Source organism: Nelumbo lutea, chromosome 1 (assembly GCF_056320005.1).
Source record: "Nelumbo lutea isolate HS-2025 chromosome 1, American lotus-T2T, whole genome shotgun sequence".
Classification (NCBI taxonomy): domain Eukaryota; kingdom Viridiplantae; phylum Streptophyta; class Magnoliopsida; order Proteales; family Nelumbonaceae; genus Nelumbo; species Nelumbo lutea.
Window position 1 is genome coordinate 161,813,896 of NC_142684.1, and position 25,022 is coordinate 161,838,917.

Genomic DNA, 25,022 nt, shown 5'->3' on the forward strand with positions numbered 1-25,022 from the left:
CATTTAGATCTTTTCCTCTCAAAATATCACATATTAATTTTAAAGTGCCAAACCTTAAAAGAAGGCCCTAATTTTGGGTGGAAATGGGCTGCTCCAAATCTCTTTCACCAGGAAAATTATTTTACTCTCAGCACTACGAAAGTGCTTTGAAAAAAGAAGCGCAAGAAAAAGGACCCAGAGGCTGAAGAAAACTAAATTCTATGGTTAGGGACGAAAAGGATCCAGGATCACTCTGTCTAGGGACTTGACCAAAAAGAGAGCCTCTAGACTTAAGATTCTCTAAGGCACCTCCGCAACTCCACATCCCAAGAATACCTCAGTCAGGATGGCTGAGGTGCTGAGAAAAGTGAGAGATTGATTTAGATTTAGACAAAGATAAGGAATATAGAAGTGGATTCAAGGTTCAAAATATCGATACAGGGCAATACGCCGGTAGGACATATCGGCCTGTATCGGAACTGTTTTCTTTTGTTTTTTATTTTTTTGAATCTGGGTCAGAGGGGCTGGTTTATGGCCGATCTACCCCCTGAACACTCGCCAACCTGAAACACCTCCTGTAGGGGCGTATTGGGAAGGCCCTGATATGGGCCGATATGTATCGAAATTTTGAACCTTGAGTGGATTGACAACTTTATATATTCAATCTCCCCACCAAAGGTCTTCCCAGAACAAGGTTGGATTTCTAGAAGATACACCATTGCAAATGTTGCACACAGATAGGGTAAGCAAACCTGAAATGGCTTTCCAAGGAGAGTCTTGTTTTCTGAATGCTCATTTCTATTCAACGCTCCATTTAACCTTTCTTTCTCCAACCCTCTATATATTTTCTCAGCAGCAATCCTGTTCCTACCTCCCAAAGTGGAAGGGCCAAGAGATTCATCCACCTGAAACTCCTCTACCACCTTCTGTAAGGGAGAAGATCTGCTTACCTTGTGCACCTCATTGATACACACATTCTCATTGTCCTCCCTGTTGGCCTATCATCAATTCATCATATAGAGGCAGCCCTAGGTACCTATCAGGTTGTTTCTTACATTGTGATGTATGTATATTGTTAGTGAATAGAAACCTATTCAGGGACCTCACCTAACAGCTTAAGCTTTTAGGTTGAACGGCTCATTGACATATATCTATTAATCAATATGAGTAGCATGGCAGTTTGCACTGTTTTAGTTTACAATCTCTTATTATGTGGAACAGTGCATGTAGATTATGATTAGACCTTCTCTTTTCTAGTAAAGATGGTATTTAAGAATGGTTTCAATTTGTCATCATGCTTTTTTTTTTTTTTCCGATTATTGAATAGCAAGAATTTTATTAAAAGAAAAGAAGTTACAAAAGAAAGGGTGATAAAATAGCACCTGAGAACAAACAAAACAAAACAAAACAAAAGAGCCATCTATCAAACTAGATAACAGGCTCTGCATTACATATTTGATATCCCAGGACCTTTCCTAACCCACTCCCAAAATCCTCCTTTTTTAGTTGACTGAATTGAGGAAGAATCAATACCCATTCTACCACTGATCTGCCGACAGCCGCAACCATCTTCTCCATGCTACAAGCCTTGTCTTCGAAAGTCTTCCTGTTTCTTTGCTTCCATATTTTCCAGCATATTGCAAATGGGATACGACTCCATGATATCCTCACCTTCTTGCTCCTAGACAGCCTGGGCCATGTAGAAAAAATCTCTGCTGTTGAGGTTGGATGAAATCCAGAGACCCTGAACATGGAAGTAAACACTTTTCACAGGAATCTTGAAAAATTGCATGGGATGAATAGGTGAAACGTGTTGGCTGTCAAAATGTTGTCCATTGCTATCAGCCAGGCCAGGGCCTCCACACTTGGAGGAACTGGGTTTCCCCAGATGCCCTTAATGTGATTTACATCTGAGATAGACCTGCTGAGATCCAAATAGCATGACTTTACTGTAAACTTGCCATTCTTGCACTCTTTCCTCCAGAGCTTATCTCTGAGCTGAGCTGTAGGTTTTACAACCTCCAGTTTCTCTAAGAGAGAGATGCATTCTTCAACTTCTCTGTTCAATAAAGGCCTCCTGAATTTGGACTCCAAATCAACTGCTCTCCCCTCCTTTCATAACAGCCACTGGTAGTAATTTCAGCCTCTGATAACCTATACAGTCTTGGACATACTTCACAAAGCCTTTCTACCCCACAGCACTCATCCTCCCAGAACCTGATTTTAGATCCATCCCCTACTATGAAGCTGGTTAGGTCTCTGAATTCCTTGTTAAAGGTCATGATCCCCTTCCACACACTCACCCCATAGGAAGCCCTCACCTTCTTTGATTCCCAACCGAATCTTACAACTCCATACTTCCCCACCACAGCCCTCCTCCACAAAGACTTCTCCTCCCCTCCTAAACTGAACCTCCTCAGCCACTTCCCCAATAAGGCCCTATTTAAAATTCCCACTATCCTTATCCCTAGCCCTCCTCTCTCCTTCGGCCTACACACCCTGTCCCAGCTCACCAAATGAAATTTTTTGCCCCCTTCTCCTCTCACCCTCTCCCAAAGAAAATCTCTTTGGAGCTTCTCAATTCTTTTTGCCACCTTAGATGGAATTTTCAGCAAAGATAGGTAGCATGTTGGAAGAGTTGAAAGAACACTTCTGATAAGTGTCACCCTCCCCACAGAGATAAATACTTAGCTTCCACCCATCTAACCTCTTTTCAATTCTTTCCAAGAGTGGTTTCCATAATTTCACTGACTTCGCTGCACCACCAATTGGCAATCCCAAGTTTGTGAATGGGAGCTCACCTATTTGCATTCCATGACATCATCACACTCTATCAGCACTTCTCTCCCAACTTCCCCAACTGCTATTATTGTGCTTTTGGATAGATTTATGTTCAACCCTGACAACAGCTCAAAACTTGCCAAGATTGCCCTCAAGTTCAGAATCTGTTCTACCTTTGCATCTAGGAAGATTAGGGTATCGTCTGCATACTGTAGGTGAGAGGTGAGAGGTCCATCTGTACCTACCATAAAACCCTCTATCAGACCCACTTGATCACTCGTTTTTTTGATGAATAATAATAAGTTTATTGATTCAGAAGCAAATTAGAGTGAGTTCATACATCATCCCAGTGAGAGGCGCGAGCTGCAGCCCCTCCTTGAAACTTACAAATAAACTCGGAAAGAAAAACAAAAATCACAAATGAGCCCAAAATAATTCTTCCCTATTTACCCCTTGCTTAGCTAACACATCTGACAAGGTATTTGCTGATCTCCCCACCCACTGTACAGTGACCAACATATTCCTTGTCAACCAACTAAATTTCTTCATTTCATTCTTGTATCGCCACATAGCCTCTTCAGAATTTTTCAACCAACCCACCACCACTTTGGAATCCCCCTCGATTATTAGTTGTTGTACCCCTAACTGGTTTGCAAATTGGACCCCTTGTACAGCAGCTAAAAGTTCTGCCCTGGTGGAATTCCCAATTCCCAAAGGACCTGAGTAGAGCAACAAAATCTCTCCCTTCTCATTTCTCAAAGCACCCCCCACTCCGGATAATCCTGGATTACCCACGCTGCTTCCATCAAAGTTCAACTTAATTGAGCCTTCGGGTGGAGGAGACCAGCTTGTTATTGATTTGGCCTTTAAAGATGAACACCTTGCTACTGCTGACCAATTTCTCCAAATGTCATTAAAGGAGAATCGATGAAAGATTTCCAAGGTCTTCAACCAATGTATTGCCCTATTTAACACATAGTCTTTCAAATCTTGGTTGTTCCTTTCCTTATCTTAAAAAATTCTGAGATTCCTTTCTTCCCAAAGAGTCCAAGTCAAAGCAGCACGAGCACATCTCCACATAATTTTCCCTATTTTTGTAGGCCAATAAAAGGTAGAATGGTTGAAGAGCATGTGAACTTCTACTGGTAGACTCCAACTACCCCCAAACAACGAAAGTAGCCAAGCCCAAAGGTCTGTAGAAAAGGGACAAGATACAAATAGATGGTAACAATCCTCACCGTGAGGTCTACAGAAGATACACCAATTAGGAGAAATACAGAGAAAAAGGTCTTCTCTTTTGTAGGTTGTCTAAAGTGTTTACTTTCCCATGGAAAACTTCCCAACAAAAAGTCATAATTTTTTTGGGGACTGGCCTACACCAAATTTCTTTTGATGGAAAGGGTTGGTGAGTAGAAAGTTGAGAGATGGACTTGAAAAAAGAAGCACAAGTGAATGTTCCATTGGGTCTAGGAGTCCAAACCCTCTTATCTAGCTTGGAGGGATCCAAACAAACCTGATTAAGACACCCAAGCAAAAAAGAAAGAGACTCAATTTCAGCATCCCTAAGTCCTCTATGAAAACCAAAATCCCAAGTAGGGTCTAAGGGTGTTCCCAAGGGTGAGACCAATTTTGAGACCACCTCTTTTTTGTACAAAGAAATAGAAAAAAGCGAGGGGAACAAAACCTTTAACGGTGAGTCTCCTACCCAAATATCCTCCCCCAAAAGGATAGAGTTGCCAGAGCAAACTTCATACCTGATAAAATTGAGGAATTGAGGAAGGGTGTTGTGAATAGCCTTCCAAGGTGCTGCTAGGTTAGCTTGCCTTGATACACCAGCATCCCATCCATTCTCTGACCTCCCATGAATACTTCCCACCACTTCATGCCACAATCTCTCTTTTTCCAAAGGCCATCTCCACAACCATTTCCCTAACAGAGCTTGATTCTTTCTAGTTACCGTCCCAATTCCCAAACCCCCCTCTTCTTTACTTCTGCACACAATTTCCCAATTAACCAAGTGATCATTTTTCTCTTGTCCTGGCTCCCATAAGAAGTTTCTCATCAACTTTTCTAGCTTCCTAGCTTCCCTAACTGGTATCCTAAAGACAAACAAATAATAGGTAGGTAAGTTAGCCAAGGTATCTCTTATTAGGGTAATTCTTCCTCCTAAAGAGATATAGTTCCTCTTCCATGAGACTAATCTCTTCTCAAATTTTTCTAACACTAGGGTCCAAAATCTACTCTCCCTAGGATTTGCCCCTAAAGGAAGCCCTAAATATGACATAGGCCAAGCAGAGGTGGAACACTCAAGACACTTCGCAATAGCCTCGACCTCCCCTACCTCCAAATTTATACCTGCTACGCAACTCTTTTCCAGATTTATTCTCAAATTAGCGACACTTTCAAAAGCTTTTATTAGCTCCTTTAGGTTTGCTACCTTTTCACTAAGACCTCCTTCACAAAAAATCATTAGGTCGTCTGCAAACTGAAGGTGAGTGACGGGGACTTGGTGTCTCCCTATTCTCCAACCCCTAATGGCATCTTCGTTGTCAGCCTTAGTAATGATCCTACTAATCACATCAGCTACTAAGGTAAAAAGGAATGGTGAAAGTGGATCCCCTTGCCTGACACCCCTGCAAGCCGGAAAAAAATCCCTTACTGTACCATTTACCAGAATAGAGTGGTGACAAGTACTGATACACCCAAAGATCCAGCTACACCACTTGTCCCCAAATCCACCATTTCACATAACCTCTAATAGAAACTCCCAGTCCACCAAATCATAGGCCTTTTCAAGATCCAATTTACAAATGAATCCTTTCCTACTAGACCTTTTCATTTCCTCCACACACTCATTCGCAATTAAGATCTGATCTGTTATTTGTCGCCCTTGAATGAAAGCCCCCTGAGTTTCACTAATGATGGTAGGGAGGACTGTTTTGATCCTCAATGAGAGCACTTTAGCCAGAATTTTATAGATGCTTGTCACCAGACTAATAGGCTTATAATCTTTTGGGTGGTTGGCATCAATCTTCTTAGGTATCAAGGCCAAAAAAATGGCATTAATTCCAGGGCTTATAGTGTGTTTGTCTGCAAATTTCTTAAAAGAATTCAGCTAGATCCTCTTTCAACACCTCCCAACAACTTTCTTGGATCTCCTCTTCCTCGAGAAAAACAACTTTCTTAATCTTTGGACCCCGAGCCTTGGATCTATCCATTAGAAAAACAACTTTCTTAATCTCTTCTTCCTCGAAATTCCTTTCCATCCACCTTGCCACTCCATCAATTCTTGGCCAATCCACCCTTTCCATGACTCTTCTTCCTCGAAATCCCTTTCCATCCACCTTGCCACTCCATCAATTCTTCGCCAATCCACCCTTCTATAAATTGATTTGAAGTGGTCCACAAATTTTCTGGCTATGTCATCCTGGTTGGTAATCACCTCCTCTCCTATCTTTAGCTTGGTCACAAAATTCTTTGATCGTCTCCCAATTGCCAAATCATGGAAGAATCTAGTGTTCCCATCGCCTTCCTTAATCCACTTGTGTCTAGATTTTTGTCTCCAATTGGTTTCTTCCCTCTCAATAACACTTCTTCCAACTCCTTTTTTAATTGTCTCCTTAACACTCTGTCCTCCTCGGTTAGCCCATTGTGAGATTCCTTTACATCCAAATTCTCTATTCGAGAGATTAGGGCCACTTTTTGCTCCTCAATTCTACCAAACTGATCTCTATTCCACTCTTTTATTTTGGCTCTCAACCTTTTTAATTTCTTGTGGAACTTGATCCCCTTCCATCTTACCCCCCTCTCCTCCTCACCCCACCACTCCTTCACTTTTTTCACAAAATCTGGATGGGTAAGCTACATATTTTCGAATCTAAAAGGTTTGGGTCCTATAGGAAAAGACTCAGTTCCTATTTGGATAGGATAGTGATCGGAGGTGACCCTGGGTAATGCCCTAGCAACCAAGTTTTCCAAATTATTCTCCCAGGCAAGGTTAAAAAGGAATCTATCCAACTTCGAGCACAAAGGGGTTTCCTGAAGGTTGGACCAAGTGTAGCTGGCTTGCAGTAGAGGTATTTCCTTGAGTTCACAATCTTCAATAAAACCATTAAATTTCCTCATGCCTGTTGAGATTACCTGTTGGGGATTACTGGTTTCATCAGAGAATCTAATGACGTTAAAATCCCCGCCTAGGCACCAAGGACCATCCCATAGCCCCTTAATTGCATATAGTTCCTTCCACATCTCATTCCTCTCTCTATAGGAATTAGGGCCATAAACATTGGTTAAGACCCATACACACCCATTTTCTACATTCTTGCACTTAATGGAAACTGAGAATCTGCCTATCAATTCTTCCACTACTTCCACCACATTCTCCCTCCATAGTGTTACAATCCCCCCGAGTCTCCCCAAGAAGGAGACGAGCTCCAACCTAAACCTTTAGACCTCCAAAAACTCCTCACCCATCTCCCATCTAATTCCATCAGTTTGGATTCTTGTAACAGCACAATATCAGGTTTTTCCCTTCGGAGTAGGTCTTTGATTGCCCTTCTCTTCCTTGCACTCCCCAACCCTCTTACATTCCAGCTAATAATTTTCATCGATACAAAATAGCAAAGGACCCAATAAGAGGCCATATTCTCCTCATTTTAGGCCCTTCCTCCTATCCCCTCTACCACTGAATTCTAAATCTCCCTCAATGTCTGAGATTTACCTTTCCACTTCAGATTTTTTTTTCTTATTTGTTCCTCTTTTCCCCCCTTCCCAATTTCTCCATCCTTTCCAGCCAATGTTTGAGAAAGAATTTTACCCTTCTCACACTTATTTTTGCTACAACATCTTTCTACGAGTCCTTCCTTTTTATTTTGTTCCTCCATCATTGTACATATCAACTCCCAAATTCTATCCGCCTCCTCCTTACTACTTCCTTCCAACACCCTCTCTCTTCCTTCCACTATCACTCTCTCTCTTGCATCAGAAACTCTTGGATGGGAAGCTGGGATATCTGTTACAGGCATAGCAAACAAGTCAGTACCTAAAACAGAATTGACACCCATACCTGATAGAATGGGGGTAGGACTAGAATCACTGAAAATGACTTGTTGACAAGCGGCACATGGTTTTAAGGCCTTTCCTCTTTTTGGACAAGGTTGGGAAGTAGACATGGTGAAAGAATCACTTCTTGACGACCTACCCACTTGGAAAACCTTTCTCTGTGTTTCTGACACTGGAATACCCGCATCCATCCTCACGGCCGATTCTTGTCCCTCTCCACCAACATCTTGTAATTCATTAGACTCAGGGTCAGATCCCTCGACGAAGGGAGGAGTTTTCATAGCTTTAGAACCAATTTCTTCACCATTCCTAGTCTTCCCGCCACCTGCCTCTTCAGTCTCTTCCTCTAAGAACAACTCTGTATGCAAACTTTCTGTTTCAAGAAGATCATTGTTGCTTTTTGGAGACAAACTTCCCAGACTTAGCGTTTTGTCTCTATCAGAATCATCATTGCTGTTTTGTTCACTCAACCAATCTTCAAGCCCTGTTCTGTTCTCATCACTAGGCTTCAGGTATCTCGGGTTGCACCTATCTGGTGAGAGACGGTTCGCCAGGTTGGAAGGGACCCACTGTAGAGAGCCTCGAGACTGCGAGTCTGAGACTTTTTTGTGCCTAATCTGTTTGGTCGAGAGGAAGGGTTCGGGGTTGAAGAAGATAGACGCTTTATCTCGTCTATCAACTCATCCCTCCTCCCAGTCACGTGCTTACTTAATGTGTCCCTCAGCCCATCTGTCTTATAATGGGCCTTGGGCTCAAGACTATAGGAGCCCAACTTTAAGTCCTTTATTTGAAAATCCTTCTCTGGCCCACTATAATAAGGATCCACTCGATTGAGCCCTTCTTTTCGTCCCATGTGACCACTTAAAGAGTCACGCCCCCATCTTTTGATGGTCGAACCAGCAACCTTCCCTGTCTGAGATTGCTGGTTCAGCCTTCTCCCTTTCGACAGTAGAAGCTTTTTGTCTTTTTCCCCTAACACCACCTGCGCAAAGGATCTGCCATTTGTCATACCCTCTTCTTGCTTTCTCCAGGTTTGACTTTCCAATTGCCCCAAAGCTTTTTAGCTTCCTAGAATATGTTGGCCCTTTTTAGTGAAACATCCCTTCCCATTTGAATTACCCAATCTCACTAGTCCACGTAGTGTTTCTTCTTCCTCCTTCTCCCCTCCTACCAACCGAGTTCCACAGCCCTGCTTCAATGGAGGAATCTAACCACACAGAGACAAAGCTCCCCTCTGTTCGTACCTCTACCTTTCGTGGAATTTCTTCTGGCTTCACACCACTTAGCAGGATTGCTACTGAATAGAGATTGCCCCAGAAAGCACCTTTCAATATTCCTCCACACAACACAGCTATAGACTCTGCTATTACTTGTTTCCATAGATGGAATGGCAAGCCTATTACATGCACCACCACATCATCTTCAACAAAAAAATCCTTGGAGTTGGATGTTGGATTCCATTTGAAGACTGTGAATGATCCGAACTCAGCCTGAACATTGATAGCTAATATTTCCAAATCATTATCTAATGGATATAGGATGGATTTACAGTTATCGAAGGGGGTTACTATGAAGACACTCTTCAACTTCAACCTGGTTGCCAGTAAGTCAGCTACCCTCCTCCAATCATTAACCTTTTCCTTTGCTTGTATCACAAACTTACCATCCCACTCCTCTCTCTCTAGACCTTCCACCATTCTGCAATGGCCTTTTGTTTTTGCCATGACCACTGGCCCTTGTTGTACCCTGCTGTTACCGAAATAAGCCTTCTCCTCCCTTATGGAGGCTTTTTTCTCATTTTCTACTCTTTGAACTAAGTATTTGTCATAGGCCTTCTCAAAATCAATTTTACAGACCAGACCTGGTCTACCACTCCTTAATCATGAATCAATACACTCACTAGCCAGTAAAACCCCATCCAGTATTTGTCTCCCTTCTACAAAAGCCATTTGAGCTTCCCCAATCACTTCATGCAACACATACCTCAGTCTTTTAGATATAAGCATGATGATCGTTGCCCAACTCAATCAAGTGGTCATCATGCTTATTTTACCACTACAGAAAAAAATGTTGACAGAAGTTTCCGTGTGTTCTTTTGGAGTGGTTATGTTGTTACATTTGTTTTCATTTCTTTCCTGTCAATTTTTGATTAATTATTGAAATTTATCAGCGAGTATGCTAGGAAATTTATACACTTGAATTAATGCCTTATAATTTTAGAAGCTCTTTTACTACTTGATTACCTCTTTTACTTGGCCTTCTCAGGTATCAGTTCAGCCCTTTATTTTACGTTCACAACTGTATAGCAGTGTAAAAGACAGGACACAAGTGGATAGGGAACTAGAGGTTCATTTCCATACTTCAAGATTTAAAATTCCTTGAACATTCAATTGATTGACTTACAAGGTTAGATTCTGTTAGTTTAATAAAAAATTAACTTATTGATGATGATATACATTGTAGTGGTGTAAATTTTTATGCAGTTGGTTTAGGTGCAAGGATATTTTTGTCTTTTCCCTGATACGTTTTAAACGCTCAATATAAAACACCAAGTGGGCACTGCCCAACATTTTGTGTCATCTCTTTCTTCTTCTCTCCTCCTGACCTTTCTTTCTTCTCTTCTACAACATTTATCATGGTATCGGAGCAATGTTAGTTGTAGGTCCAAGCTCACAAAGAAGGGCGCTTTTCTCCTCTATTCTTCCGCTCTTTTTAGCTTTTGAAACTGAAAAAAATGCTTGCATGACTCATACCCAGCATTGCTCTTTCAAACTGGACATGAGAATGGCTTGTGTGTTTTTAAGTGAAGTGCTCAGAAGGACACATCCATCCCTACTAGAATGAGCAAACATGAACTCCTTGAAACCCTGAGGAGAGAGAACTAAGATCTGTATTTTTTTTTGATCAATACCAACAGCTTTTCATTAAAATGAAACAAATTAATTACAAGGAAGGGGAGATAAACTTTCTTAACTCCCTGGGTAGGGCAAGAGCCCCCAGAAAAGCAATGAAGTAAAAGTACAACACAGCCCAAAATAAAGATTCCCGAGCCACCCTGTTTGGGCAGGAGGACTCCTGTTTTTTTATTTTCTTTTTTGGTTGTGTAGAGAATCAAAGGGCTGATTGTCATTTTATGCTTTATTTTCTCCTTTATGGGACTTGAGAGTATTGTTGTACTATGTATGTATAGTATACACTGTATCATGGCTGTACAGCATTTTTTGACTTTGTAAGAGGACATAATAGTCCTTTCCGATTCTTTTCAATCACACATATGTAAGATATTCTTTGGGCATGTGCTCATTAGCTTCGAACATGGTATAGGAGGAGGTTCTTTTGCCTGATTTTGAATGATGGATTGTACCTTGGAATAGCGCAATCATTCAAGGGATTTAGGATATCTCTTTCTGCACTTATTTAGAGCTTTTTGTAACTGTATTAAGGGTTGTTTTGATCAGCACAAGTCTTTCTTTTCTTTTTTCCTGAAAACGAGGTACAAATCTGATCTCAGTCCTTGATCTCTCTGATGTATGATCAGATCATGAAACTTTTGAAGTTGGTGTTGCCCACAGATGATCTTTTCACCCCTGCTATCTGATTGAAGATTGACCTTGATTTGGAGGGGATCCCTTTTCTTTGGCTGGCAGACCAGTTCTTTCCTATTTTTGGGCTTTTTGTCATTGTAACAAGTGCTCGACTAGTTGTTTTTGGAAACTACTCCTTTAGTTTGGTGATGACTTGTGCTGTAAATGTTTTTCTCTCCTCCATTTAAGTCTAATTGGATTTGATAGGGCTGCTGAGTTCCTATAATTTTCTAGTGCAGAAATATCTAGCTGTTATTTGTTTGAATTGTTGCACTGAAATGTCTTCAGAAAGGGGAGAGTTCTATTTATTAGATTTATTGGAAGTAACCATATGGAAGTTCCACTTCCAATTTTTTGTGAAAGGGTCGTTGGGGCTATATTGATGGTTCAGTCCCTAAACTGGATGAATTTGATGTGAAGCATGAAGAATAGATAATGATAAAATTTGGGTCTGTCTTTTCCAGTTAAAGAGTTTTGGAGTAAGCCAATTCCACCTAAGATTGGAGGTTTTTGCATGGAAGTGTTTTGGATAGTATTAAGGCCTGTGACCTTCTCCAAAGAAAGAGACTTACGTGGTGTTTATCCCCTCAATGGTGTCTCCTTTGTAAGGCTAATGGTGAGTCTTGCCATTACTTATTAATCTCCTGCCCCTTACTATCATCAATTTGGGATTGGTTTCTTTTCTTGTTTGGGTGTAGGTGGAACCACCTACCAAATGTACAAAGCTTGTTTGGCCCATTGTTAGTGAAGAAATAGTTGGTTAGCCACGAGTGTGGGGTTCCATACCCACACTCAGGCGCTAGTGTGTGGTTTCATACTCATACCTAGTTGTTTCTAATTTCTTTTTAGTAGTTATAATTTCTTTAGTTTCTAATTTCTGTTATTAGAAGTTTCTAATTTCTGTTAAGTTGGGCTGGATGGCCTTATTGTTTCTATTTTTTGTTTATTTCCTATTCTTGTAAGGATCCTAAAAGCTATAAATAAAGGAATGTATGGGGTAGCAGATCATTCGCCACTGAACCCCTTCTTTCTTTTCTCCTCTCTTCACTCTTTTTCTGTTTTCTTCTCTTCAAACCTGTAATACAGTAAACAATTCTTCTTCTTCTTCTTCTTCTTCTTCTTCTTTCAAGTTGGTATCAAAGCCTTAGATCTAGGGTTTCTCACGTGGATTTAATTTAGCCGACCACATGAGAATTGTTTAGGGCTGAAAGTTCAGAAAGATCCTTATTTCGGCTGATTCTTGGAGGTTGCAAGAAGGCTTTAGTAGTTGTCCTAAAATTCGAGAGAGCTTCTTGTAATCAGGAAGAATCAGGCAAGAATTGAGTGATCAATATCGATTCTTGATCAAGATTGGAGATGCTGATCAGTTTTTTTTTCTTGGTTCTTTGATCAAGATTCAAGGTGCTGACAGTAATCGATTGATCAAGTTTGAAGACTGAAGGTAGCAATCAATTTTTTGGGCTTTTTTTTCTTCATAAAGTAAGTACCTTTTCTTGAGATTGATACTCAAAAGGACTTTGTTGTTCATTCTGAGAGGTACGGATAGAAAATTTCAAGACTGATATTAATCAGTCCAGGACTGATATCAATCCTAGGACAGTAGTAGTTGACTGTTATCTAACTACAAAATCATTGTCCTAGGCTGGCTGTTATCAGCCTTGAAATACAGTTTTTTTTTCTTGTCACAGTAGTTTAAAGCCTCTTCTTAACTTGGAATGGAGTACAAGAACCAAGGGGAAGGTGCTTTTGTGACTGGTGGTTCAGGTAACATGATTGAAAACACCTTTCAAATTACAACTGTTAAGTTTGATGGATCAAACTACTTGGAATGGGCCCAATAAGCCATGATGGTTATTGGGGGTAGAGGAAAATTGAACTTCTTGCTAGGGGATGTGAAGGAACCCTCCAAGGAGGACCCTACTTATGCTAGGTGGGTCCAAGAAAATGTTTTGGTGATGACACGGTTGTGCAACTCTATGCAGCCACATTTCAGCCGAAACTACTTGTGGGCCAAAACAGCTAAGGAAATATGGGATGTTATGAAGGAAACTTACTCTCAACCTCTTAATGTTGCTAGGGCTTATGAGCTAAAATGTGAGGTTAAAAATCTGAGGCAAGGAGAGAAGCAGGTCTCTGTTTACTTTTCAATCTTAAAATCCCTGTAGCATGAAATTGACCATGCTGAAACAATTGAGTGGGAGAGTTAGAAAGATGCACAAACATATAGAAAGTAGATTGAAACTAACAGAGTTTTTGAGTTCCTAGTTGGTTTGAACTCTGAATATGACATTGTGAGACAACAGTTGTTGACAAGAGATAGTGTGACTTTATCACAATCCTATTCCCTAGTGCATAGTGAAGAAACTAGGAGAAAGGTTATGTTGTAGCAACAACCCTCCGAATCAGCCTTGGTAGCAGTTAGACCTAAATCTGGGGGGGATAAGGAAAAGAAGGAAGCTAAGAAGGACTTAGTATGTGAAAGCAAGAAACCTAAACGTACTAAAACATACTAAGGACACCTGTTGGAAGTTGCACCCTCATCTAGTTCCAGCGAACCTCAAAAATAAGAAAGGGATTGCTAATATGGCTGTCAACATTGATAGTACAAATTCATCAGGCACAAGAGGCACTCCTCTAGATACCCTATCTATAGTCTGAGCTGCTCTGACTTAGATAGAAAATGAATTTAGTAATTTAACTCAGCCTACTTCAGCCCTTGCTCATACAGGTACAAGAGCTATTGCTTGTCATGCTTCTGTCCCAGGTAATACTAGACCTTCCTGGGTAATAGATTCAGGTGCTTCAGATCATATGACCAACATATCCACTCTATTTAGCACCTATTGTTTATCCTCTGGGAGAGACAAAGTTTTTATTGCTGATGGCTCTCTTGTACCAATTTCTGGTAAGGGAGACATCGGATTATCATATACCATCACCCTATCCTTAGCTTTGCATGCAGGGAAAATGATTGTTTCTCAGTCTTGTAGTAAGATTATACTTTGGCACAACCACTTAGGTCATTTATCTTTTGGGTCTTCAAAGAGTCTTTTTCCAAACTTGTTCGAGTCAGTAGAAGTGTCTGGGTTAAAATGTGAAAGTTGTGAACTTGCAAAACATAGTTGATCATCTTATCTTTTGGGTGATAAAAGAAGCAACATTCCTTTTGAGATTGTGCATACCGATGTTTACTCCCACCGTGGGGGGGTACAGATATTTCTATTATTTTTTGATGACTATACCCTTTTTTCATGGGTCTATTTTATGCACTCTCGAGATGAGATCCCTCTCCGACCCAAGCTTTTCATCAAATGATCCTAACTCAATTTGAAACCAAGATCAAGATCCTTAGATCTGATAATGCCAAGGAATACTTTGCAAAACCCTTGGCATCTTATCTCCTTGATCATGGGATCATTCATTAGAGCACCTGTCTTCACACACCTCAGCAAAATGGGGCTTCTGAGAGAAGAAACAAACATATTTTAGAGGTAGCTAGAAGCATCATGCTCAACTCCAATGTTCCCATACGCTTATGGGGAGATGCAATCCGTACAACCATACCTCATTAACAGGGTTCCTTCACGGGTCCTAAACATGCAAACTCCGTTCAGTTTTCTATATCAAGATAAGGACCTATTCACTATTCCCCTCAAAAATTTTTGGGTGTACTTGTTTTGTTCAAATCCTTGGACTTCATCACTCCAAGTTTGATCCCAAAGCCATTAAGTGTATTTTTCTTGAGTATGCACAAAATCAAAAGGGATATTGCTGTTATGAGCTAGTTTCAGGGAAGCGCTTTGTGTCCATGGATGTCACATTCTTTGAGGATATGCCCTACTATCACAAGGCCTCTCCTTAGGTGGAGAATAGTGAGGAAGGGATTTCAGTTTCAGCTCCAAGAGTTCCTTTACCTGACTCGGTTACTGAGGGTGGGAGTTGCGAAGAAGGTTGTAAAAAATGCAGGGAGTTGAGGGTGTATAACAGAAAGTGGTGGAGGCAGGTTGATTCTCGTACTCAACAACAATCTAGGTCAGTTCCAACATCTTCTATAGCTCCGGACCTAGACACTACTACTACTACCACTGTTGCGAAGAAGGTTGCCAAAAATGCAGGGAGTTGAGGGTGTATGACAGAAAGTGGTGGAGGTAGGTTGATTCTCGTACTCAACAACAATCTAGGCTAGTTCCAACATCTTCTACAGCTCCAGACCCAGACACTACTACTGCTACCACTGTTGACCCCACTGTTACAGAGGTTCAGCCTTCACCGATTGATGACCTTGGTCTTCTAATTTCTATTCGTAAAGGGAAGCGCTGTTGCACCTCATCCACTGTCCATTGCATCTCTAAGTTCCTTTCCTATAATTGTCTCTCAAAATCCTACAGATCTTACTTGGCATCTATTTCTTCTATTCCTATACCCAAAAAAGTGCAAGCTCTTTTGATACCTGAATGGAAGGAAGCAATGCAAGTAGAAATGGATGCTCTCGTTAAGAACAACACATGGGAACTAGTTATCCAGCCAGAAGGGAACAAATCTGTTGGATGCATATGGGTGTTTACTGTGAAATATAATGCTGATGGTACTGTAGAGAGGTATAAGGCCAGATTGGTTGCAAAGGGATTCACACAAACTTATGGCATAGACTATACAAAAACCTTTGCACCTTTTGCAAAAATGAACAGTATCAGAGTTCTTCTATCCATTGCTGCAAACTTCTCATGGCCACTATTTCAGCTGGATGTTAAGAATGCTTTCCTCAACGGAGACTTGCAAGAGGAAGTATACATGGAGTTTCTCCCTGGTTTTTATAGTACAGAAGCAGGAAAGAAAGTTTGCCTTTTGAAGAAGGCCTTGTATGGGCTGAAACAATCCTCGAAGGCTTGGTTTGATAGGTTTAGACTGGCTTTGGGCAAATTCGGATACATACAAGCTCAATTAGATCACACCCTCTTCTTTAAGAAGACAAGTCATTCCCTAACTCTACTTGCAGTCTATGTAGATGACATTGTGATAACAGGAAGTGACACTAGCGAAATTGAAACCCTTAAACAATACTTTCACAAGGAATTTGAAGTGAAAGACCTAGGAAAGCTACACTATTTTATAGGAATTGAGGTAGCTCGATCTAAGCATGGCATTTTCATCTTCCAAAGGAAGTATGTTCTGGACTTATTGGAAGAAACTTACAAGTTAGGAGTGAGACTTGCTGATACTCCCATTGAGCCTGACCATAAGATAAGTGCAGAAAGTGGAGAACTCCTTGAGGACAAGGCTATGCACCAAAGGCTGGTTGGGAAACTTCTTTATCTCTGTCTAACCCGACTAGATATTTCTTATGCTGTTAGTGTTGTCAGTCAATACATGCATTCTCCTAGGACCACCCATCTCCTTGTAGTAGAAATGATCCTTGCCTACTTAAAGAGATGTCCAGGGAGAGGTATACTCTTCAAGAATAATGGTCATATGAAAATAGAAATGTATACAGATGCGGATTGGGCTGGATGTGTTGATGATAGGAGGTCCACCTCTGGATATTATGCATTTGTGGGGGGAAATCTTGTTTCCTGGAGGAGCAAGAAACAAAATGTTGTTGCTCGTCCCAGTGCAGAAGCGGAATACAAATCCATGGCCAATGGTGTTGCAGAAGTGTTATGGCTGAGATCCTTTTTTAATTAGTTGGAGGTTGATTATGAGAAGCCTATGATGCTGTGTTGTGATAATCAAGCTGCAATTAATATTCCCCACAACCCAATACATCATGACAGGATTAAGCATATTGAGGTTGATAGACATTTTATCCGAGAGCGAGTTGCATTTCAAGAAGTATGCCTTCCTTATATTGCCTCAGATATGTAGTTAGTTGATCTCTTCACTAAAGCAATCACAAAAGGAAAATTGGAGACAGATTTATGCAAGTTGGGCATGACAAATATCTATTCCCAACTTGAGGGGGAGTGAAGAAATAGTTGGTTAGCCACGATTGTGGGGTTTCATTCTCACACTCAGGCTCTAGTGTGTGTGGTTTCATACCCCCACCTTGTTGTTTCTAATTTCTTTTATTAGTAGTTTCTAATTTCTTTTTAGTAGTTCTAATTTCTGTTATTAGAAGTTTCTAATTTTTGTTAAGTTGGGCTGGCTGGTCTTATTGTTTCTAATTTTTGTTTATTTTCTATTCTTATAAGGATCCTAAAAGCTATAAATAAAGGAGTGGATGGGGCTGCAGATCATTTACCACTGAACCCCTTCTTTCTTTTCTCCTCTCTTCACTCTTTTTTTTTTCTCTCTCTCTCTCTCTCTTTTCTTCTCTTCAAACATGTAATACAGTAAATGGTTCTTCTTCTTCTTCTTTCAAGTGTTGGCTACCTGAAGAAGAGGGAAAGAACTTAATTGAGGTGTACAAGGGTTCGATTTGTTGGGCAATATGGGAAGAGAGTAGACCTGGCAAATAGTTGACCTAACCCGCGAACCCGACCCAAGCCAGCCATAAAAAACAGGGTTAGGGTCTCATATTTAGCTATCCGAATGTGAAAATGACCCGACCCGACTTGAAAAAAAAAATTGGGTTGGGTTGGGTCTTTACTTTTTATTGTTTACTCTTTAAATTGTTAAATTTTCAAGTTTTTTATTTTATATTTGGAATTTTACGGTTAATTCTTTTAATTTTGACATTTTTCATGTAATTTTTCTTTATTTATTTAAATTTCAATTATTTTCTGGGATGACCCAAATTGACCCATGGGTCAACCCTAACCGGAACATTTAGGGTTAGGGTATAGCATTTGACAACCGAACCCAAAATTCAACCCGACCTGAAATCAACCAGAAGCACCTTGACCCAACCTGAACCCGACCCACCCAACCCAATTTTTAGGTCTAGAAGAGAGGAATCAAAGAACTTTTGTAGAAAAAGAGGGGAGTAAGGATGCACTAATTGAAGTCATCACTATTGGAGTGATCCATTGGGTGAAAACTTTAAAATTATTTGAGGATGTTTCTGTTGTAGACTTGATGAGAAGTTGGAAGGAAGTGGCTGGTTCTACACCTAGTAAGGTTGTCTCGAGGCCACGCTGGTCTCCTCCTATCAGTTGTTCTATAAGCTGAACTTTGATGGTTGTAGTGAAGGAAATTTGGGCCCCTCAGGAATTGGGGGGAGTTTTCAAAAATGGTGAAGGAAGAATTGTTGGCCCTTTTTTTGACACTGATTGGTGTGGGAGATTCTCCGAGGACTGAAATTCTAGCTGCTTTGGAAAGGGTTCAAAAAGCCAAGGAAATGAATATTCGAAAACAAATAATTGAAGGGGATTCAATGTTGGTCATAAGCTGGTTTCAAAAGGAAGAGGATCTGGGTTGGTGAGACTAATTAATGAAAAAAGAAGGTTTAAGGGGTTGGCACAAGGAATGGAAATGAATCTGATTTGGGTGAAAAGAGATGCTAACTGCTTTGTCAATGCATTAGCTAAACAAGGGGTGGGAACTTGGAATAAGTCAACTATTTATTTATTTTTGATCAATAACAAAGATTTCATTAATCAAACAGAATAGTTAATTACAAAGGAGGGGAGATAAACTTTCTTAACTCCCCCAACAAAGGCAAGAGCTCTCAAAGTGAAAAAACCAAAGTTACAACTGAGCCCAAAATAAAGATTCCCTAGTCACCCCTTGCTTTGCTAACCCATCTGCAAATGAATTAGCAAATCTCTTCACCCAGCTGTACTTTATTTCCATGTCCTTAGCCAACCACCTGAACTTTTTCCATTCATTGGTGTAGTTCCACTACCCAGCTTTGTCTTCTCTCAACCACCCTACTACCACTTCTGAGTCCCCTTCGATTACAAGCCTCCTAATATTCATTTCCTTGGCCCTTTGAACACCTTCCAGAGCTGCAAATATCTCAGCCCTGAGAGAGTCACTTGCTCCAATTGAGCCTGAGAACATGGCCAAAACAATTCCATTCTTATCCCTAAATACACCCCAATGCTTGAATGCCCAGGGTTCCCTCTACTGCTGCCATCAAAGTTCAACTTTACAAAACCAGTAGGGGGAGGGATCCAAGACTGGCAAAGACTCGTTTTCACCTGGGCAGAACTAGCAATCTCTTTCCACTTCCTTAGCAAATCGTCCACTGTAAAGTCTGTGATTAACTCCGAGGACTTCAACCAATGTTCTGCCCTGAAGTGAATCAAGTCAATCGGACTTTCACAGTTTCTCTCTTTTTCAGAGAAATTTTTTGAATTCCTTTCTTCCCACAATGTCCAGCATGCAACAGCTCTTAGGCACCGCCACATGGTCCTACCCCTCTTCAGATGCCACCTGAAAAAAGGAGAGAAAAGACTTTGCACATTCAAGGGGGGATTCCACCTACACCCAAAAAGAGAAAAGCCCATTCCCAAATAGTTTTGGCAAGTTGGCGAGAAACCAGCGGGTGATAACTAGTTTCTCCATCAGCTTTACATAGAATACACCTATTGAGGAGATAAACGCATCTTGGGTCTCTTTCTTTGAAGCAGATCACTAGTGTTGATTCTTTCCAGGAAAGTTTCCCAACAAAAACTCCCAACCTTAGGAGGAATTGGCTTACACTAAATCTCTTTAACAGGGAAGGATAAATAGACAATGTTGGAAGGCTGAGTTAAGGCTTTGAAGAAAGAGGCACAAGAGAAATAGCCTGAGGGGGTGGGGGTCCAAATTCTGGTGTCTTCCTTTGTGGGGTTCAGGAAGCCATTTTCAAGTATAGCCAAGAGAGACAGGGTGCTGTCCAGATCTATATCTCTAACAGCCCTTCTCAAACCCAAATTCCAACCAAACCTAGTGTTTGAAGATGAAGGGACAATAAAGGAAGAAATGAGCTCATTTTTCAATTCAGAGAGCATAGAGGTATGGAAATTGATCCTTTAAAGGAGAATTCCCCACCCAAGTTTGTTCCCAAAATTTTATGAGGTTGCCTGAGTTTAAATCATACCTGATTAGAGGGGAGAAAACTGGTAACAAGTCATGGATTGCTTTCCAAGGTGAGGCACATGTCGTCCTTACCAAGTTTCCAAGATCGCATTCATTGTTCTCCAGCCCGTGAATGCTAGCCACTATTCTAGCCCACAACTTCTCCTCAAAAGGGAACCTTCATAACCATTTCCCTTGTTAGAGTGAGCCAAATAAGGGTAGTTTAGTCAACTTGTCTTTGTTAAGTTGTATGCTTATGTGGCAGTTTTATTAGAGACACTCTGCCCCACACTTAAGTAAGGGCAGTTTAGTCTTTGTACAAGTAATTAGAGACTAATTACTATTAAGGGGTCGATTGATAGGGTAAACCTATCAGATTCGACAGTCCCTTCATTTTCTTTCTTCTTCTTCTTCCTCTTGCTGGTTCGGGTTACTGTAGCAGCAGTCGAAACATGGTATCAGAGCAAGGTTCCTGACCTACTTCAGTTCGTGAACATCTCAGCAGTGTTCATGACCTCTTTTTCTTCGTTTCTGGGCTGTCAATGGAGAAAACTGGTTCGTCCTAGGTCTGACACATCTCAGCTCGTCTCTTTCTGCTGCGCATGACCTTCTTCATTAGGAAAATGACTTCAACAGTGAATGGTTGGTTGAAACTCTCAAAAGAAGGTCGGTTATTTCTTCTTCTTGTGCTGCTGGTATTTCTGGGTAGAAAACCTTCAAGAACCTGCGAGTACTGATCAGAACCTAGAGAACTAGGTTTATTGTTGCCCTAGTTCTTGGAGAAAATCCCAAGAACGGACTGTGTTTATAGTAGCTGAATGGTGTAAGGGCTGCTGTAAGTGGCTGAATTGTGCAAAGTGTAATGCAGTGACCTAGCTGAGTTCTTTGTGGTCGTGTAGTGCCCTCTTAAAGGTGTTAAACAGGTCTGTACTGGGTGTAACAGATATGACTATGTGGTGGTGCTTGTGATGCACAATCTTTGTTGAGTTGTTGTAAGAGGGCTTGCATGTGATTGGTAAGTGTTGAATTGATGTTTATATGGTTCGTGTTGTTGTGAAATCAGTAGTGGTGTGAACAAGAACAAGGCTTGTGTACCTATTATTGTGCTTAGGGACTGCTATATGTGTTGGAACATCAAACTCCTAATAACAGCACTCAGTTGGTAGCTGGGAATTCAGGTTAGAAGCAGCGGTGAAAGAGTATCATGGCAGCAATGGGAGATGGGTATAATGATCAGAAACCTAGTGTGGTAGTTCCCTCTAACTATCTAGGTGTACAGATGACTTCAATTAAACTGAATGGTGAGAACTATGTTCCATGGGCCAAATCAGTGGAAGTTTTCCTCAAGGCAAAGCGGAAAGTGAAGCATGTAAAAGAAGATAAACCATCGGCTGACTCTCTAGGGTTTGATGATTGGGAACAAGAGGATGCTCAAATCATGACCTGGCTATGGAATAGTATGGAACCAAAAATTGGTGCCAACTTCATGTTCCTAGATACGACTAAGGATATATGGGAACATGCTAAGAAGCTATATTCTGGACAAGATAATACTACAAGGGTATATCAACTTTATCAGGAATACTTTGATTTGCAACAAGGAAACAAAACCCTAGAAGAGTACTATGCCTGCATGAAGAATCTCAGAAATGAACTCAATGTCTATCATCCCCTCAGTCTAGATGTTAAAGTTCAGCAACAACAGAGGGAACAACTAGATGTCACAAGATTCTTAGTGGGGTTGAAATCGGAGTATGAACCAGTTAGAGCCCAAACATTAGGGAGCTCTACTCTTCCTACACTTGAGGAAGTATTTGCACGACTTCGTAGGATTTCTTTGGGACAGACAAAGAATCCCACACAGTCTGATAGATCAACACTTATGACAGCCAGAGGAGGTGGACGTGGTACAAGAGGGGGAGGACATGCCTCCCGAGGAGGCCGTGGTAGTTCCATGTTTGGTCGGGGTGGTGGTCGTGACTCAGGGGGAGGCCGTGGCAAAGGAAAGAGTAACTCTGCAAGGAAATGTACCCATTGTGGTAGGGAAGGACACTCAGTGAATTTCTGTTATGATCTACATGGCCCTCCCTCTAAATGGGCTAATCATGCTGTAGCTGGTGAGGTTGATATCAGTGATAGTAAACCGGCAAACCTAACTCCCTCCACATCTAATCTGCTTTTGGGAGGGAGATGGTAAGTGTACCGCGTGATGAGTATGAACAGTTCCTTCAAACCACTTCACAGCATACCACTGCTACTCTGGCCCACTCAGGTATTGCTTGCATGTCATCTAAAACCTCTCCCTGGATTATTGACTCTGGAGCCTCTGATCACATGACTGGGACTCCAGGTGTGTTCTCTTCTCTTTTTGAAACTTCCACATCACAAACTGTTATACTTGCCAATGGTTCTTCATCTCCCATCTGTGGTGTTGGTAATGTTGACATGGCTTCTCTTTCTTTATCATCTGTTCTATATGTACCTAATTTTCCCTTCAATCTTATGTCTGTTAGTAAATTAACCAAGGCTCTTAACTGTTCTGTTACCTTCTTTCCTTCCTCTTGTGTTTTTCAGGATCTCAAGACGGGGAAGAAGATTGGTGGGGGGTATGAAGCTGGTGGATTGTATTATCTTGACGGTGGTGGATCCTCAATTGCTCTTCAGACTTCACTTACTCCTCTACAGTGGCATTGTCGACTGGGACATCCTTCTCTCAAGGCACTCAAGATATTAGTTCGATCTTTGAGTCATTTGTCAGTTTTACAGTGTGAGTCATGTCAGTTTGGGAAACATCGTCGTGTTTCCTTCAGTCCTAGAGTTGAAAGTCGTATGTTGAGTCATTTTTCTTTGGTTCATTCAGATGTTTGGCACCCGATCAAAATAGAGTGTTATAATGTGTACAAGTATTTTGTCTCTTTTGTTGATGATTGTTCAAGGATGACATGGATTTACATAATGAAAGAAAGAAGTGAATTATTCTCCATTTTTGAAAAATTCCATGCTGGAATACGTATACAATTTGGTGTTCCAATCAAAGTTCTTCGTTCAGATAATGGTTGTGAATACTTTCTTACTTCGTTTCAATAGTATTTAGAACAACATGGCATTATTCATCAAACCTCATGTGCATCCACTCAACAAAATGGGGTGGCTGAATGAAAGAACCGTCAGCTCCTCGAAACTGCTCGATCTATTCTTCATCATATGAGTGTTCCTAAACGGTTTTGGAGTGATGCTGTACTCACTGCATGTTTCCTCATTAATCGGATGCCCTCCGTCATTCTTAATGGTTGGTCCCCCTTCTCTATTTTGTTCCCCACTTTATCTCCATTTCCATTAACTCCTCGTGTCTTTGGTTGTGTGTGCTTTGTTCACAATCTAAGTCCTGGAATAGACAAGCTAGATGCATGCTCCATTAAATGTGTCTTTGTTGGCTACTCTCGGACTCAAAAAAGGTACAAGTGTTATAATCCCATTACTTGGAAGTGCTATGTCTGTCCTGATGTCACCTTTTTTGAGGTAGTCCCCTTCTTCTCAGGACCTGAAGCACCTTCGTCTCCACCCTTACTTCCTCTTCCTCTTCCTATCAGTGATACAGTTCCCGATGTTCCTGTTGGAGTAGACTCATCACCTCATACACTGCAGATCACTACTGATCGACCACCGATCCGGAAAATGTATACACGTCGAACGATGCCGACCCCTCCTCCAGCTTCTACCTTATCTGCGGATCCTGTCATGGCTCCTATTGCTGAACCCTCAGAACTTGACCCTTGTGCCCCTGTTATAAGTGAGTACAATAACAGACATAACAGAAGTGAAAAAATAGAAATAAAAAAACACTTTAACTAGCCAAACAAACCCTATAACACCAACAACTGAATTATTTCAACACTCCTCCTCAAGTTGGAGCATAGATGTCAATCATGCCCAACTTGTCAAACAAATCTTTGTGCCGCACATGATGAAGACCTTTGGTGAAGATATCTGCAAGTTGTTCTTCTGAGCTGACATATGGAGTACACACTTCTCCATTTTCAAGTTTCTCTCTTATAAAATGCTTGTCCACTTCAATGTGTTTCGTCCTATCATGCAGGACTAGATTTGCAGCAATATTGATGGCAACTTTATTGTCATAGTAGAGAGACATAGGATTGCTCACTGCAAAACCCAGTTCACCTAACAGATTTCTTATCCACATGATTTCAGCAACCCCATGAGCCATTGCTCTATACTCTGCTTCAGCACTAGATCTAGCCACCGCACTTTGTTTTTTACTTCTCCATGTGACCATGTTTCCTCCTACAAAGGCACAATACTCATTGGTAGACTTTCGGTCATTGACTCCTCTTGCCCAATCTGCATTAGTATATACTTCCACCTTTAAGTGACCATGTTTCTAGAACAACAAACTAGCTCCGGGAAACTTCTTGAGGTATCTCAAGATCCTATCTGCAGCTTCAAAGTGATTTGTCCTAAGGTTGTGCATGAATTGACTAAGGACACCCACTGCATATGCAATATCAGGCCTGGTCATAGACAAATACAAAAGTCTCCCCACGAGTCTTTGGAACTTCTTCACATCTTTCAAAAACTCTCCCTGATTGTCTACCAGATGATGATTAGATTCAATCGGTTTTGGTTTTACCCCCAACTTGCCTGTATCTTCTAGTA

At 41.0% G+C, this 25,022-nt stretch overlaps 1 protein-coding gene across 3 annotated transcripts in view; it reads left to right on the forward strand.

Annotated features, from left to right (window-relative positions):
* Positions 1-25,022, forward strand: part of LOC148878785 (Serine/Threonine-kinase) — an 84,171-nt gene that overhangs the window by 17,598 nt on the left and 41,551 nt on the right. For 2 of the 3 annotated variants that reach the window (XM_088960152.1, XM_088960154.1), the window contains exon 3: positions 10,087-10,167. The exons of the other annotated variant lie outside the window; for it this stretch is intronic. In XM_088960152.1, the coding sequence (XP_088816278.1) occupies positions 10,087-10,167 (81 nt within the window). The remainder of the gene's footprint in view (positions 1-10,086; positions 10,168-25,022) is intronic. 3 annotated transcript variants of the gene reach the window in all.